This window comes from Haliotis cracherodii, unplaced genomic scaffold (assembly GCF_022045235.1).
Source record: "Haliotis cracherodii isolate W230 unplaced genomic scaffold, xgHalCrac1.p SCAF_7, whole genome shotgun sequence".
Taxonomy (NCBI): domain Eukaryota; kingdom Metazoa; phylum Mollusca; class Gastropoda; order Lepetellida; family Haliotidae; genus Haliotis; species Haliotis cracherodii.
The window spans coordinates 25,909,005-25,926,771 of NW_027266330.1; the positions used below are offsets into that span (position 1 = coordinate 25,909,005).

The 17,767-nt window shown below is 40.6% G+C and overlaps 1 protein-coding gene across 4 annotated transcripts in view; it reads left to right on the forward strand.

The window, feature by feature from the left end:
- Positions 1-803: 803 nt before the first annotated feature.
- LOC139447999 (uncharacterized) overlaps positions 804-17,767 on the forward strand; it is a 38,740-nt gene continuing 21,776 nt past the window's right edge. For 2 of the 4 annotated variants that reach the window (XM_071229500.1, XM_071229501.1), the window contains exon 1: positions 804-1,992. In XM_071229500.1, coding sequence (XP_071085601.1) covers positions 1,128-1,992 — 865 coding nt within the window. In that variant the 5' untranslated portion in view covers positions 804-1,127. Of the gene's footprint in view, positions 1,993-11,933; positions 13,318-16,962; positions 17,400-17,767 lie in introns of those variants that run through there. The other 2 variants (XM_071229498.1, XM_071229499.1) reach the window with 2 other exon arrangements.

Sequence of the window (17,767 nt, forward strand, 5' to 3'; positions counted from 1 at the left end):
GCCATTGCTACAGGTATGAATAGTAACGATGAATGTTTCAAATCATGTATATTTTCATTGGGCCATTGCTGCAGGTAAGAATACAAACGATTAATGTTTAAAATCATATATATTTTCATTTTGTACGGATTCGCTTTTTGGGGTACGAGTCATCCAGTTGATTTAAGTATGAGTGAGTACGGGCTATCCAACATTTGAGTCCGTCAAGCTTGTTTGGGTACGGATCTCCATGGGCACAGATTGTCAAGTTGCCAAGGGTCATATTTTGGAATTTGGGTCCCGGAAAAAAATGGCCCCAAACAATTTGGAGAAAATGGTAGAACGGCAAAAACGGTTTCTCAAAAACCTCCAAAGGACCATTTTCACTTTTTTTCTCTCCAATTTTGTTTTCCAAGTCAAACATGTAAAAAAGAACTAAATACATCAATAAATCATGGAAAATCTAATCTTGCCCCATTAAAGCGTTACACTTCATATTCATCACAATTGAATGAGTCTCTACATAAAATAGTGTACATTGTGCTGTTACGTGTCATAATTTTCAGCTGTTACAGAAATTGATCCGTGCTTTTTTTCCATGTAATTTCCTCGGTTTACAACTCAGAATACTTAATTATCCTGTTTTGCAATTTGTTCCATTCCTTAACTCATGTAAGAAAACATAATTTGGATGGCTTTACGCAATAGAACCAGAGACCATATACCGATGTACGTGGTCTGTGATAGAACGAATCTTCAACAAATCAGTTGTGGCTTAACAAAGTCACCTTCTACAGAGTTACTTCCCTTGACAAGAACTGACATGGCCGCCGAAGAGATAAAAGATAGGTCATTATTTGAATGTAGCAAATTTGTGATGTTTCGCGATTAGAAGAGGGTGTAGGCTTGGTGTAACAGATACATTTATAGAAACTTCTATTGGCGATATAGTTCATGAAGCCATTTAAAAAGCGTGTTGGACTCCAATCAAGAAAAAGACGACAAAGCACTCGACTCTTCAAATTTCGCGCACCTGCTTCAACGCTACCCGCTGAATTGATTTTAGGTGGTTCTAATGGTTTTGCGATAACGTATCGCTTCGGCTAAAGAATTGTATTCTTACTAGGGTCTTGTTGAAATCTAAAACAATGTTTATTGAAACTCTTGAATTCACAATTCCCATTGATTTGTGTAGCCTGTGTGCGACTCTACAGAAGGGATGTTCTGACATGGAATTCCCGGCTTCGGTCAACTCTTATGGCACGACGCAAGATGCAAACATTCAGGTTTTGTTAAAATCAAATAAACTGACTTTCAAAGTTGATGGTGTGTCATCAGGTGCAAGCATTATATCAAAAAATGAATGCAAGACATTGAAGCTATCAGTCTTTGACGTGGATAGATCATTAATGCCTCAGGAAGATACAGACTTTGATCAAAATTCAAGCAATGTGCATCATCCATTACCTACAATAAACCATGGCAAAAGAACTCGTGAACAGTCTGTTACAATGCCAGCAAAAGCAAGTAGAAATTCCTTTTATGATTCCCCAACTATGACGAAACACAAGTCGCCAACAACACGTCGAGGGTCAAACAGCCACCAGTCATCATCATCATCATCATCATCTAATAACACAAGACTACCTTGCAATGCTACAGTTAAGACAGAGCCAGAAGAACCTGACCTGATAGAAATAGAGCCCGATCCACATCCTGCGGAAAGTGTCAAGAAAGAAGTCCCATACATGCAAATTGACTTTTCATCCGATGTACCTCATACGCAAACGTCCCAAGCAGCTCTAGATCGACTCTCTCATCCACAACCTTCTATTTCTCATTCGCCCGGCTCTTCATCCTCATCGTACCAACAAAATGTTCCACATGTGCCAGATTACGCCGAACCCAGTACTAGTCAAGCAAGATATGGTGACCAAAGTGCAGATGACTTTTTAGTATTCCAAGATGAAAACGATGAAGTAGATGACAATGAAGTTGATTTCAGCAATGACGGTAACTATACTTTTTGGTTATTTTTGGAGAGCTGCTACTACTCTCTAGTCATTTGAATATGGGACCAAGGCATAAAACATGCATAAAAAGTTACACATTTTGTTAAAATAAGATTTCTGTTAAACTCCATCCACATCTATTTTAATGTCCGAAAACAATACCTTACCATGGACTATTCCACCATGGTGCAACCCAGCCTTTAGAATGGACTTCAGCAATTTATTCAGTTCAGCTATAGAAACCTACAGTTTTAGTCTCCTAGTACTTATGCTTATAATCATAACCTATAGCAAAATCCTTAAAAGGGCAAATTTCGGCTTGTCCTTATGATACCTTAACTATTGAGCCGTTTGGCCAGGCCTATAGGACTAGTGCAAATTTCTAAAGCAGCAGATATATTTTCTGTTCATCATTAATACTTCACAGTCTTGTATATATAACACTCCTCCATTGCCCATGCATGCACATGGGCCACTTTGCGGTAAAGCCCAGCAATAGAAACTAACAGTTTTAGTCCACTATTCCTTATGATAACATAGCAAAACCCCTAAAAAATGCAAATTTATACTAGTCCTTTTGATACTGTAACTATTGGGCAGTTTGGTAAGGACTATAGGACTAATGCCTATTTCTAATGCTGTAAAACCACTATTTTAAACCATCGAATCTAACAAAGGCCTGGTACCAGCAAGAGGGGAGCCAGAGAGTGCACAGACCATGGAACGTTCAGAAAACACAAGCAACACTGTTTCTTGCGGTCGGGTAGCCTAGTGGTTAAAGCGTTCGCTCGTCATGCCGGTTTTGAATCCTGACATGGGTACAACGTGTGAAGCCCATTTCTGGTGTCCCCCGTCATGATGTTGCTGTAATATTGCTAAAAGCGGCGTAAAACCAAACTCACTCACTCACTCACTCACTCACTCACTCACTCTTGCAGAACAATGTCTGCAACATGTGCCTAAGCCTTGTGGCTGTTTCTCTACACATTGCCTCAGTGGTCGGCACTGCAGGGTGCATACTATAATCATAATCATGGAGGAGAGCTCATTTTGACATCCAGGACATACAGACGGTACCATTTCATCATGTTGATTAGGTTCCCAGAAATACACACACATCACTACTGCACTGCAAAGTGGCCATATGTATTCATAAATGATGGAGGAACATAGTGTGCTGGTGTACACAAACCTGTTAAGTATTGATGTATTCTGTTAGATTATCGGAAAATATTCTGGTGGATCGTGATCTTCAGAACCACTTTCTTTCTCTACTTGTTCTGAAAATCGGAAGGCGGTCGGGTAGCCTTGTGGTTAAAGCGTTAGCTCGTCACGCCGAAGACCCAGTCATCATGTTGCCGTAATTTTGCTAAAAAATGTGTTTTATTGCGTAAAACCATACTCACTCACTCACTGAAAATCGGAAAACACAGTAAAGAACAGGAAAAGACTGTAAACATCAGGGAGTGAAAAGTGGTAAAAATACATGTGGATGTACAACTTGCTCCAGCAGAGATCTAGACCTGCTCAAAGGCCGATATTCAGCCCCAAATCTGCAGCATATGTCAGAAAAATTCCAAAATTGGAATTAGAAGAATTTTCCCAATTCCTGTTAATGTATTATGGCTTTGTAGAGGTAACTTGTATATCACAGACAGGGCCAGTAAAGTGGAAGAGGCATTAATGCTTAACTTTTAAGTTTGCTTGCCATGGGCACTTTGTTTACAATCCTAGATAAATCCTTCGTCAATATTTATGTCAATGTCTAAAAAATTACTTCACTTAACATGTCCATGATGCCTACTGATGGGGGAAAATAGGATTTTGCTGTTGAAGCACAAATTTATACTGGATTGTCTGGTCCAGATTCCATTGCTTACAGACCACTGAAATATTGCTGAGAGCTTCCTTGAACAACAACCACACAAACAAAACTATACTGGTAATTTCAAAATGCAGTGAAACCTTGCTAACACAGATATTTCAATTGAGGTGACAATAGTACTGTTTGCAGACATTTACCAATAGGGCTCCACTTCAACAATACTGTCATAAACACAGAACCCGAATGTAGTTCTAATTGGGGTTTGTCACTGTGCATGTTTTTTTAATTTAGCCAAACAAAAAAGGTGAAATTGAAAACAAATTCTGATTATGCCTGATGGTCCTTTTTTCAAATGTCTAATTGTTTCTGTGTGATCATTGCTAATGTAAAAATAGATCACTTTCATAATGTTATCAGCATGTTTTCTTATAAGCATGTATGAACATTATTAAGGGCCGAAATGATCATATTTGATCAAACATTGCCTCGACAGTGTCCATGGGAGTGAGAAGCTGTTGGGGTTCAGTAACGTGTTGAACAATGTTGAAGCTGTATGCTCTCGATGTGGTCTGTTCATGAGCTGTTGATAACCATGATAACATGGTGGCACATGGGGCTTGTATGTCTATCATGATAGAATGGAGTTTTAGTGGATAATTGAGAATTCTGTAGTTTGTACAGTGTACAAAATGGTGTACACTGTTGTACTCTGTTGTACTTGTGGTGTACAACCATGTGCAAGTTTAATTTTTAATCGTGTACAGAAACATTTGATGTTAGTTTACAAATGACACATAACCAACTATGTCCTCTTTTTGTATCTGGGGACACGGATGGCTCAGTCGTCTAAGGCGCCGCGATTCACTGTGCAGAGTTGCGTCCCTTGGGCACGCCAGAAACCTATGATTGTGGGTTCGAATCCTGGTTCGCCCCGATTATGTTTCTAGGTTTGTCAGCACCATACCCGTGCCCTTGGGTTTCAACAAAGTTGTAAACGTCTGAGACCTGCATCACTTTAGGCTTTCCTCCCACATTAAGCTGACACGCTGTGATATAACTGGAATACTGTTAAAAGCGGCGTTAAACCCAACTCACTCACTCCATGCCCCCTTCAGTGTATGGATATGTTCGTAGATAATATATTTGAGTGTACTGGATATTTGAAGTGTCTCCTGGATGTCCTTATCGTTCTTCATGTTCTTGTCGTTGTTATCGTCAAGTTGATTGTTTTATCATTTTTTCTCTAATAATCTGTCCGGCGATGATTCCACGCCAATAGAGGTCCCATTTAATCACAGCTTTTTTTATCTGTTGATTAAAGTTTTGGTTACAATGTGGTAGATTGTGTAGCAAAAACAACAACATGGTTACCAGATAATGTGGATTGTTGCTCATGCTATCAACCACTGTTTTGCCAACTTTGACTATTGACAGGCTGCAGTGGTGTGGCTTGAATTTGTTTAATTGAATTGTGCTGAGTAGTGCGTAAGATAAGCATCATAATCTGAGGAAACACAGCCAATATCATTGAATATAATAATCATGATAATCACCCAGGGATCATTTAAGATGTAACACATTGTAAGAAACGTAATCATTTGTTGGAACTGCCACAGCACAAGTTTCCTCACAAAGCAATCTTAGAGCAAAGTCGACTGTAAACCAATGTTAGATTATTTGACTTAAAAAGGGTTTGTGCATGGGCACCAGTACATCTTACTTATGTTGTGGGGGGCACGGCTTGCGATTCGCCGTGCAGAGTTGTGTCCCTTGGGCATGCCAGAAACCTATGATTGTGGGTCCGAATCCTGGTTTGCCCCGATTATGTTTCTAGGTTTGTCAGCGCCATACCCATGCTCGTGGGTTTCACCGAAGTGGTAAACGTCTGAGACCTGCATCACTTCGGGATCAATGACATGCATCAACCAAGTCAGCGAGCCTGACTACCCGATCCCGTTAGTCGCCTTATACGACAAGCATAGTCACCTTTTTAGGGCAATTATGGGTTGCTGAAGACCTATTCTACCCCGGAATCTTCACGGGTCCTGGATATACTTACTACATACTTACCATTAGCTGACTACTGACTCAAGGTCAGCTCTCATCAGTAACTTGCCCAGTGTTGTAACAAATTCCAGGCCAGAAATCACAGAGCTTTATTTAGCTGTGTAAAGCATGCACAAGTGCAACCTATTATTGAAAAATGCAACCTGATATTTAATATCTACATGCTCCAAGTGCATGTCAAAATATTTCTCTTTTTGTGTCTGACTGAATCTTACTTATCAACACAAATCAATCTTTGAACACCTCTAAAATTCATTAGCCATACTACTTCACTGATCCCCGATGACATGTAATTTGTCATGCGTTCTTAGGCTTGACGTCATCAATCCGTGGGTACTTCAAGATTATGTGCACGTTCCTATTACATTTTACAGCAACGCATCATTCATTGATGTGACACTGGCAGCAGACCAGACCGGTCTCTTTCAACTTTGTGAATTAATGGGACCAGGGTGCAACCTTGTTTTGTTTGGTGCTAATTGGTTTTCAAGTCAATGTGCACCTTTTGCATTACAAGACAAGTTCCTTAAATTGAGCCCTGAATAATTGCTTGTCTTTGCTATGTATCAAAGATCACATGATTGTGTAAAACCTTATTCTCACATGCATTTCCCACTCATTGTACACATTCTCGAACCATTTTGATAACCATCACTGTCAAGTAAAACAATGACCCACCCAGTGCCAGTGCAGCGATGAAGGGGGCGTGGTTCCTGGCATCACAAGGTAAGTCCACACACTGGCTTCCTGATTTAACTGTGGCCTGGGTAGAGAGTTTCTGAAATATCCTAAAACACATAGAACATTTAAAACAGATGTTGTCCGGCAGTCTTATCATGTTTGCATTGAAGGGTTGGCCGTCCTCTAAAACTACTGCTATGTGGCCATAGTAACCATGGTAAGCCAAGATTGTGTTTTCTTGGTTAAGTTGGTTGCTCTGCTGGTCGGTATGCACGGTGTAAAGGTTGACACAATACGACAACTCCATTAGATCTTTGACAGTGTTCACGTTTACTGCTAATTACCAGTTTTTATCTATAAAATTTGGCTTGGACTGGTAAGTCATGTGATTGCTAGTCCCTGTGGACCAGCAAATAAAGTTGAACAAACTTTGTTGTTGAACAAAACATGACCCATATCAGCATTCGAAATACCTGCCTGCCTGACTGCCCGAGACGGGTTGATTTCAACTCGGGCTGCCAGATTTTCAAATCCCTCTGCCCGACGGTCGGGTTATATTTCATAGGTGAAAATATTCTAAATATTTCCTGATGATAAGCATTAATTCACATGGAAAGATGAATGATAAAATGTAACCAAAAAGAAACCCCGTTAGCTTTTAGACAACCTAACATTTAGCGATGCGCTTATGCTACAAGCAATCAGTTTTCATATTTTTAATCAAATTATCCTGAGAAACATATGATTATAGTGGGCAGGCAGGTTTTGGTCAGGGCTGGCAAGTATTTCAGCTAGCCAGTCCTGTGGTCCGGCTGAAATTTTTGGGAGTTTCACACCCTGCCCATATTCAAATAAGTATATTTTTCAAACAGTCGGCTTGTCTGTTGCCATCGGGGTTTCCCCCCGGTTATTTATAGTGCAAGGAAATAACATTTCGCTTTGCTTCGAGGTTAAATATATATTTAAGAAATATTGAAAAAAAAAAATAAGGAGAAACTTGTGACTGAACTTTGTGTGAATATTGTGTATCATTACTTCAGAGACAACGTCATTGCATTGAACATGATGTTAAAATGATTAAAACCAGGTAATTTTCATACATTTTTTTATTGGTTGAACATTGGGACTGACAAAAATTAGGGGGGACTGGTAATTTTTAGAGTTGCCAGCCCACCTGGACTGGCAGTTACATGAGCCAGTGAGAACACTGCTTTGAGATACAGCAAGTTATGTGAAGTCTTAGCCCATTTAGTCCCAGAATGGTTACACGACTGACATGATTTGTTGTGTTATGGAATAGCTGCACCTTGTGTTCTCCGGTGCAAGAATCTGCTTCTTAAACTTCGTCTCCTTACCTTTCAGGGTTAGAAACTAACAGTTTTTGTCCACTAGTCCTTATAATGATAACATATAGCAAAACCCTTAAAATGGGCCAATTTCTACTAGCCCTTATGATACCTTTACTATTGGGCAGTTTGGTAAGGGCTACAGGACTAGTGCCAATTTCTAACTCTGCCTTTGATTTGAACTTGGGCACATACATAAGTGTATTGATGGAAGTAACTCTTTTCTCACTGTAACTTGCCTTATTCTCAACTTTCCGGCATTGACACATGGGCATGTTTTTTGTCACACAGGACTATTTGACCATATAGGAATTCTTGTTGTAATCGGAGTCGTGATGAGTCTGTTGCATGTGTCATTAGCGGCGGGTACAGTAGGTACAAGCTGCAAGTTCTCCCATGACCATATATGCTACTACAGCCAAGTTAAAGAACAGCCACAATTTGAAGGCTCTGTGTCAAACTTCTTGAACCACCAGCAGTTATCTGACCTGTGAAGATCCGGGGTAGAATAGGTCTTCAGTAACCCATGCTTGCCGTAAAAGGGACTATGCTTATCGTAAGAGGCGACTAACGGGGTCTGGTGGTCAGACTCGCTGACTTGGTTGATGCATGTCGTTGTATCCCAATTGCGTGGAGTGCAGCTTTAAACTACAAACAAACAAACAAAACCAGCAGTTTTCCACAAAGGTGTCACAATCCATTCTGCAGATTTCATCCCTAAATAATGCCAGAAACCTAAGATTATGTTTCTAGGTTTGTCAGCACCATACCCATGCTAATGGGTTTCATTGGTAAATGTCTAAGACCTGTATCACTTCGGGCTTTCTCACACTCGTAGCTGACATGCAACTGCCATACTGTTCCAACCAATCACTCTCACTCACTCCAAATGTAGGAGTTTCTTATTATACCATGTTATACCCTTGACTTAAAAGGGCGGGGAAATATAAAGTTATACCAAGGAGTTCCGTCCGTATAATTTTGTGCGACCTATTTATAAATTAAAGGTAATTACATTATATGCCAGTAGAGAGGTGCAATGCAAGTTTGTTTTCAATATTTGGATTTTCTGAAAAATACAGCTAATTTTCATTATTTGACTTGGAACACTTTTGCGACCTTTTACTTGAAAACTACTGCATGGATCCTTTTCAAATTAAGGTAACAATTTCCATTAGAAGAGTTATGCAAAGTTTGATTGTGGTATATGTATTTTCTGAAAAAAATATGATTTTTTTCATGTTTTGAATTTAGAATTATTTTCTTCTTGAAAACTGCCTCATGGTTCTCTCCAATTGGGGGTACTGTATGTATGCCAATACGAGAGGTGCAGGGCAAAGTTTGATTTTGATATGTGTATTTTCTGAAAAAGTTTTTTTTTCATTTGTTGAACTTAAAAATATGTTGGAGTCGAGGTCGGGGGGAGTAATAGTGAGCCCTGCTCACTTTTTGCCTTGTTGACAATGGGTTTGACAAAGTATTTGCTAAAGTACAGGGTATCCCAAAGTCCCATGACAATATGTGACTCAAAGAGAATTAGCTGCTATTCCCTAATAGTTGTTGGTAATCCAAAATTGTAATAATGACAATTTAACTCTTGGCATTGATTTTGTTAAAAAATTAACAAGTGTTTTCATGATTCGTGGCATTCCAATACATTTACAAAAATATTCCTCAATCTGAAATTTAGATCATACTTTTGTTCCTTTCAGATTATCCAACAACTGAATATTCAGAGAGGCAGGCAAATTCATTTCTAGATTCATGTAGTGATCAGTCACCACTACCAGCAATGACAGCTTCAAACTATCTCCACAGACGTGGCTTTCCTAGTAGTACAAAGAGACATAGTCAGAGTAGCGCTGGGAGAAAGACAAAGCAGTATGCATGTCAGCAGTGCGACAAAGTGTTTGGTGATAGCTGTGGCCTTAACTATCACAGAGAAGCCATCCATGATAAAATTAAGTTCCAGTGCCCGTGTGGCAAGGTTTACAAGTACAGAACCAGCTTAGTGTTTCACATGAAGAGTTGTCCAGCTTCTAAACCAGTGTAAGGCAGCCTTTGATGACCCACCCAGGCCAAGGGGGTCATCATCCCATGCACCAAGGTACCTGGTCATAGCATTTTCAGTTTGGTCATGCCATGTGCCATTTGGGACTTTTCTCTACCATTGTGTTGCCGTATCATGGTATGAGAGGAGAACTGTTTATAGATGGACAATATATATAGAGACCATTTGCCTGAAACGTTTCCTAGCACGAATGGGGTTAACATTTTAGGAGTGGGTGAGTTGGGTTTAACGCCGCTTTTAACATTATTCTAGTTATATCACGGCATGTCAGCTTAATGTGGGAGGAAAACCCGAAGGGATGCAGGTCTGAGACGTTTACCACTTCGGTGAAACCTACGATCGCGGGTATGGTGCTGACAAACCTAGAAACATAATCGGGGCGAACCAGGTTTCGAACCCACAATCATAGATTTCTGGCGTTCCCAAGGGCGGGGCCTTAGACGACTGGGCCACCCATACCCCTAAACATATCAGGAATCAAAATTATGTTTCCTGTGTTGGCAAAATCAAATATACGGTAGATGGTCGTTTTGGTGTTTTACAAGAAAGCTAATTTGCAGAATGTCACCAGAATCCTTGTTTCTAATGGAGATAATGAAGGGTTTGTCTATAGTGAAGCACAACACAGTTATGCAAGTGGCATAGAATACAGACATGCCAGGGTGTTGGGTGAAAGCTGTGGTGCAACTCCAGAAAATACGTGTAGGGTCAGGTGCTTCAGATAAGGTTTGAGTCTGGACACAGAAACACAGATTATATTCTTTGTTCCCTGTGTGTCCCTGAGTCTCTATGTATACTCCAGCTATATAACGGCAATCTGGACCAGACAATCCAGTGATAGATATCATGAGCATCAATCCACACAATTGGGATAAGATGACATGCATCAACCAAGTCAGAGAGCCTGACCACCCGATCCCGTTAGTTGTCTCTTATGACAAGCATAGTTGCCTTTTACAACAAGCATGGGTTGCATTATCAACATGATCATTGGAAAGATTTGTAAATGCACACATTTTTATTGATTTGCCAAAGTATGTGCACACGACCAGAGATATTATGTTTTATTATGGATGAACTTTTTATCCATGTGTTGAAATATTTTTATAGTTCAATATTCAAAATACAGATCAGCTGGCATCCTCGACATGCATAAGAACAGTCTATATACCAAATAATGTGAGTTTTTTTGTATTTCTTCTTTAATGATATTTGTTTTACTATTTATTTATGAGCTTTTTCAGTATCAGTAATTTGTTGGGCAGAAGTGAAGGAGATTTTTTCGGTTGCTTAATCCAAGAGATGTTTGTTGGTGGAAAAGATTTTCATAATGGCCGAGGTTTATTTAATGCTAGCCTGGTTATTTCTGTATTCCCATATTTAAGTTTATTTCTGTTGATGCCATTGCTAGGGTTATTTCCGTTAATACCATTGCTAGGGTTATTTCCGTTGATGCCATTCCTAGGTTTATTTCTGTTGATGCCATTGCTAGGGTTATTTCCGTTGATGCCATTGCTAGGGTTGTTTCCGTTGATGCCATTGCTAGGGTTATTTCCGTTGATGCCATTCCTAGGGTTATTTCCGTTGATGCCATTCCTAGGGTTGTTTCCGTTGTTGCCATTCCTAGGTTTTTTTCCGTTGACATGGGTACAATGTGTGAAGCCCATTTCTGGTGTCCCCCGCCGTGATATTGCTAAAAGCGGCGTAAAACCATACTCACCATTGCTAGGGTTATTTCCGTTGATGCCATTGCTAGGGTTATTTCCGTTGATGCCATTCCTAGGGTTATTTCCGTTGATGCCATTGCTAGGGTTATTTCCGTTGATGCCATTCCTAGGGTTATTTCCGTTGATGCCATTGCTAGGGTTATTTCCGTTGATGCCATTGCTAGGGTTATTTCCGTTGATGCCATTGGTTCAAGATCTCCAGTCCTGGTTTTTTGTTGCTTTCAGGTTATCGGGACCATAGGGAGAGATTGAACCAAACAATGGCCGATTTCCCGTTAGTCCCGACCAGGCCACTGCAGCAGAGAGTTCCCCCGGTTATGGTGTTGAACCAGGGGGATATCTCCTACATGCAGCGGCCCCCATTCAGAATCACCCCCAGGAAACAGTTCCCCTGCCCCCAGTGTGACAAGGCCTTTAGTGACCCATGTGCCCTCAACTATCATAAGGAGGCTATTCATGATAACCTGACCTTTGAGTGTCCATGTGGCAAGACCTATAAGTATAGGACTGGGCTGTTAGCCCACAGGAAGTCATGTGCCCAGTATCAAACTCAGCTTCTCATACAGAATGTGAAAGTAATATGATGGTAAAACTGTGTGAAGTATTCTGTGGTTCCAGGATATGTTTTAGCTAAAATGGAAAGAAGCTTCGTAAAATGGCCTGCAAGCTATCAGGAAGGTCATAGGAAGTCTTGTGCGCAATATCAAACTCGTACAGAATGTGAAAGTAATATGATGGCAAAACCGTGTGAAGTGTACTATGGTTCTTGAATAGGTTATAGCTAAAATGGATAGAAGCATCATAAAATGGCCTGCAAGCTATCAGGTACCGGTAGTCAGTCTCCTATATCCGAAGAATAAATTAAGAAAGGAATCCAACAAGTCAAGAATGGTTTGGCAAGTCTAGATTACCTCAACTCTAAGCATTGTTCTGGTCTCCATTAAGATTTGATGTTATATTTTGTAGATATATATTTTAAATAATATTACTCTATTTCTGGGACTAGAGGTAAGTCTAGTTATGAGGCTGTTTTGTGGCCACTGTAATATGATAATGCCCTCATTGTGGCTAAAAGACTCTTGTCACAAAATTGTCATTCATTGTTGGCAGAATCGAAGACAAGGGTCAAACAAGACCAGTGTCACACTGACCTCAGTTGTGTTCCTCTTGTCCTACACTTTGTTTATTTTAGTGGATTGTTTTAGTTGCCATGCTTTGGACAAACTCTATCTGTATAACAGTGATGCTTTTTGCAGTTCATAAGCTTCAGCATCCACCATGTTCAACTATCCTCCATGGTCAAGCAGTTAATGGCAGACCTCAGCCTTTGCAAATGGTAATGCGCTAAAAATTAGCCTTAACCTAACACCACAGTGATTTTGACACCAAAATCTGTATATAGGTCAATGACTTGGACCCAGGGAACGTAATAGGTCAATGGCAAAAGTCAACAAGTCAAATCAACAAAAATGATGGAAGAACCATAACAACAAATCAATGCAATACTGTTCGTGATCCAATGATCTGGCAATGAACGTGGCAATAAAAAAAGCGTTCGACAAAGTCACTATAGCTCGAGACAGTGTTGCCCTATGATACAGAAAGTATGATGCAAAGACATGCGATGCTCAGAATTTCAACTAGATTTTTAATGGCTGTGCCTTGTTTTATTGAATCTATACTGTAACTTTTCAGTAGGACTAATCCTTACTATTTATTTTTCAATTATGAACTTATGAAGTGTGAGACCTTGCTTAGCATTTCTATCGGTCAAAAGTCCGACTATTTAAACAAACCATCTGTCAAATTGAAATTGTATCAGTCAATGACCTGTGACCGACGTCCATCTGAAACCCTAACACCATACTGTATACATAGGACATGAGTTGCATTGATGGCAAAAAGAGTGTTCTGAGGCAGTTGGGGGGCGGTCGGGTAGCCTAGTGGTTAAAGCGTTCGCTCGTCACGCCGAAGACCCGGGTTCGATTCCTGACATGGGTACAATGTGTGAAGCCCATTTCTGATGTCCCCCGCCGTGATATTGCTGGAATATTGCTAAAAGCGGCGTAAAACCATACTCACTCACTCACTGTGAGGCAGTTGGGAGTATTTGAAGCTGGAATGTCTTGAGACTGGGGGAACATTGAATTGTTGATGTGTAGCATACCTACAGCCATTGTGATAGTACTTACGAATATGAGATATTTTTTTACATCGATATGTCATAGTTACTGGGCAGTATTTGTAGCTACTATATCAAATTGCAGCCACATCGATGTACTACGTTATCTGAACAGGGGCCCTTGTATGTTGTGACAGCCTACAATCTCATTAAAATCAGATCTTAGTTCTCACTACCGCTAAACAAAGATCTGAGGACATCCCATTAGGGTCACGTCGGACCGACCTTGCGCCAACTTTGACCGACCAATCAGAAGGCAGCTTTCTTGTGCTTTAGGGCACTAATTTCAAATTGGTGACTACGCTTCAAAAGTTATTTTGACAAATTCTCGATTACAAATTTGAAACCTGAACAAAAGAACATTCTTGAATGGCTAATAGATGGTCTAGATTATATGGATACAGTCTTTAAACCCGTAACTCATTCGGAGTTAAAGTTTTCGAGGCTGCATGATCAGAAATCACATTCCGACTGTCACTTTCATAATCTGGTAAGCGATGCTCTGATTGGTCGGATGAAAGGTCGTTCTGACGTGACCCCTAATGGGATGTCCTCAAATCTTTGTTTAGCGGTAGTGAGAACAGAGGTCTGATTTTCATGAGATTGTGGCAGCCTACAAAGTGTCAAGTCCTGTCTGAAGCTGACATGGAGGCGAGATCTCTCATGAAGTTGTGGATGGGAATAGTTGGAAGGTGCAATTAGCTTGTGATTTGTCCAAGTGCAAGTTGTTTTTTAATACATAAAAGGAAATTCCAAAATTATTAACATGACATTTGCTTCATGAATTATGAATTCATGTTTACAACGTTGGAAATGTTTTGTTTTATATATTTTTATTTCAGTCCTGTTTCTCTGATAGTTACTGATCATGTTGATAGTATATGTTCATGTTCAAGAATGTAAGACAGGTACCTACTTGAACATGTTTTAGTGTAGCAGAGGACACACCCTGTGCATGTTTTCTGTAAGTAACAGTGGAGTGCAGTTGCTTGGCAACACTCCTTATGAGTAAATACTGATGGAATAAATCTGTTTCATACTCAGATGCTGTGTTTGTGTTTCAAAATCAATCCCCAAAGATTTAGTTATTGTCAATGCTAGACTAAATACAAGCAAAGTGAAATGAACCAGATTTTCATGTTGAATTTAATTTTGTAGCATTGGGTAGACCATGAGGATCTGTAATATGAGGCTAAAAAAATAAATAGTCTTGGTTCTCAGGCAACCCCCGCATCATCATAAAGTTCGCCGCATGTTTCGTTTTTTTATTTCCATTTTAAGAAAAAAGAAATAATCCTCAAATATTCCAAGTCCAACGGTGGTCAAATACTGTATTCCAGTATTTTTCTCATCAAGGAATACATTTATGTAGGGAGGCCCTTTCCCAGGTTGATTGTACACAATTGTTTACTGATTACCCAACTGTTTATTGGTTACATACTAGTTTGAACTACCCCCCCCCCCCCCCCCAAAAAAAAAATAAAAGACACCGCCCGCCCGCACTATATTTTTAAAAAAACATTGCCTGAGAACCAATTCTTGTTTTTTTTGTCAGCTCAAATATTGTCAACTACACTGCAAATATTGCCAGCTGCAGTTCAGGTATAGGCAATTGCAGCTCAGATATTGCCAACTACAGCTCAAATATTGCCAGCTGCAGTTCAGGTATAGGCAATTGCCAGCTCAGATATTGCCAACTACAGTTCAAATATTGCCAGCTGCAGTTCAGGTATAGGCAATTGCCAGCTCAAATATTGCCAGCTGCAGTTCAGGTATAGGCAATTGCAGCTCAGATATATTGCCAACTACAGCTCAAATATTGCCAGCTGCAGTTCAGGTATAGGCAATTGCAGCTCAAATATTGCCAACTACAGCTCAGATATTGCCAGCTGCAGTTCAGGTATAGGCAATTGCCAGCTCAGATATTGCCAACTACAGTTCAAATATTGCCAGCTGCAGTTCAGGTATAGGCAATTGCCAGCTCAAATATTGCCAGCTGCAGTTCAGGTATAGGCAATTGCAGCTCAGATATATTGCCAACTACAGCTCAAATATTGCCAGCTGCAGTTCAGGTATAGGCAATTGCAGCTCAAATATTGCCAACTACAGCTCAGATATTGCCAGCTGCAGTTCAGGTATAGGCAATTGCAGCTCAGATATTGCCAACTACAGCTCAGATATTGCCAGCTGCAGTTCAGGTATAGGCAATTGCAGCTCAAATATTGCCAACTACAGCTCAAATATTGCCAGCTGCAGTTCAGGTATAGGCAATTGCAGCTCAAATATTGCCAACTACAGCTCAGATATTGCCAGCTGCAGTTCAGGTATAGGCAATTGCAGCTCAAATATTGCCAAGTACAGCTCAATTATTGCCAACTACAGCTCAATTATTGCCAGCTGCAGTTCAGGTATAGGCAATTGCCAGCCCAAATATTGCCAACTACAGCTCAAATACTGCCAGCTGCAGTTCAGGTATAGGCAATTGCAGCTCCAATATTGCCAAGTACAGCTCAAATATTGCCAACTACAGCTCAAATATTGCCAGCTGCAGTTCAGGTATAGGCAATTGCCAGCTCAAATATTGCCAACTACAGCTCAAATATTGCCAGCTGCAGTTCAGGTATAGGCAATTGCCAGCTCAAATATTGCCAGCTGCAGTTCAGGTATAGGCAATTGCAGCTCAAATATTGCCAAGTACAGTTCAGACATTGCTAAGTACACCTCAGACATTACCAAGTACAGCTCAGACATTGCCAAGTACAGTTCAGACATTGCCAAGTACAGCTCAGACATTACCAAGTACAGCTCAGACATTGCCAAGTACAGTTCAGACATTGCCAAGTACAGTTCAGACATTGCCAAGTACAGCTCAGACATTACCAAGTACAGCTCAGACATTGCCAAGTACAGTTCAGACATTGCCAAGTACAGTTCAGACATTGCCAAGTACAGCTCAGACATTGTCAACTACCACTTACCTTTTACTGACTCCATAACCCCCCCTAGTGTTTCTTTACCCATCCAACTTATGAATGCCTATCAAAGACCAAAAGTCGTTTTTGTTACTTTCAGGTGGCACTATGGAGAGTGTGCATGCCAGCAAGGCCATCTCTCAGCCTGAAAGTAACCCGTGCGCCGCAGGGAGAGGGTTCTTAGATCCAAACCATAGGGACATTATGCCATTCAGTGACTCGTTCAGACAAACACTACCCGACATGCCTCTGTTTTTCAATGCTGACCACACTATGGTCTTGCATCGATCACAGACTGATGCTACCAGCTTTGAGAATAAGTTTCCCTGTTCAGTTTGCGGCAAGTTGTTTGCCACACCGACAGCTCGGAAATATCACATCGAATCAGTTCATGAAAATAAAACATTTTCGTGTGTGTGTGGAAAAATATATAAGTATCAGCCAGGTTTGTTCCGACACATCAAAGACTGTCCAATACATCTTGTGGCAAATCAGGTGCAGCTGCCACACTCAGGGACAACCAACTTTCAAACCTGAAGGGTCCCTTGGGCACACCAGAAACCTATGATTGTGGGCTCAAATCCCCGTTCGCCCCGATTATGTTTCTAGGTTTTGTCAGCACCATACCCGTGCTCGTGGGTTTCACCGAAGTGGTAAACGTCTGAGACCTGCATCACTTCCGGCTTTCCTCCCACATTAAGCTGACACACCGTGATATAACTGGAATAATGTTAAAAGCGGCAATAAACCCAACACACTCACTCACTCAAACCTGAAGGATGAGATCGGTGTTACATGTCGAGGGCAGGGGAACCCTGAGTTGCTTCCCTTGGGCATGCCAGAAAGTGGTGATCATGGGTTGGAATCATCGTTTGGTTATTTAAGTCACACACTAGGTCAATCTA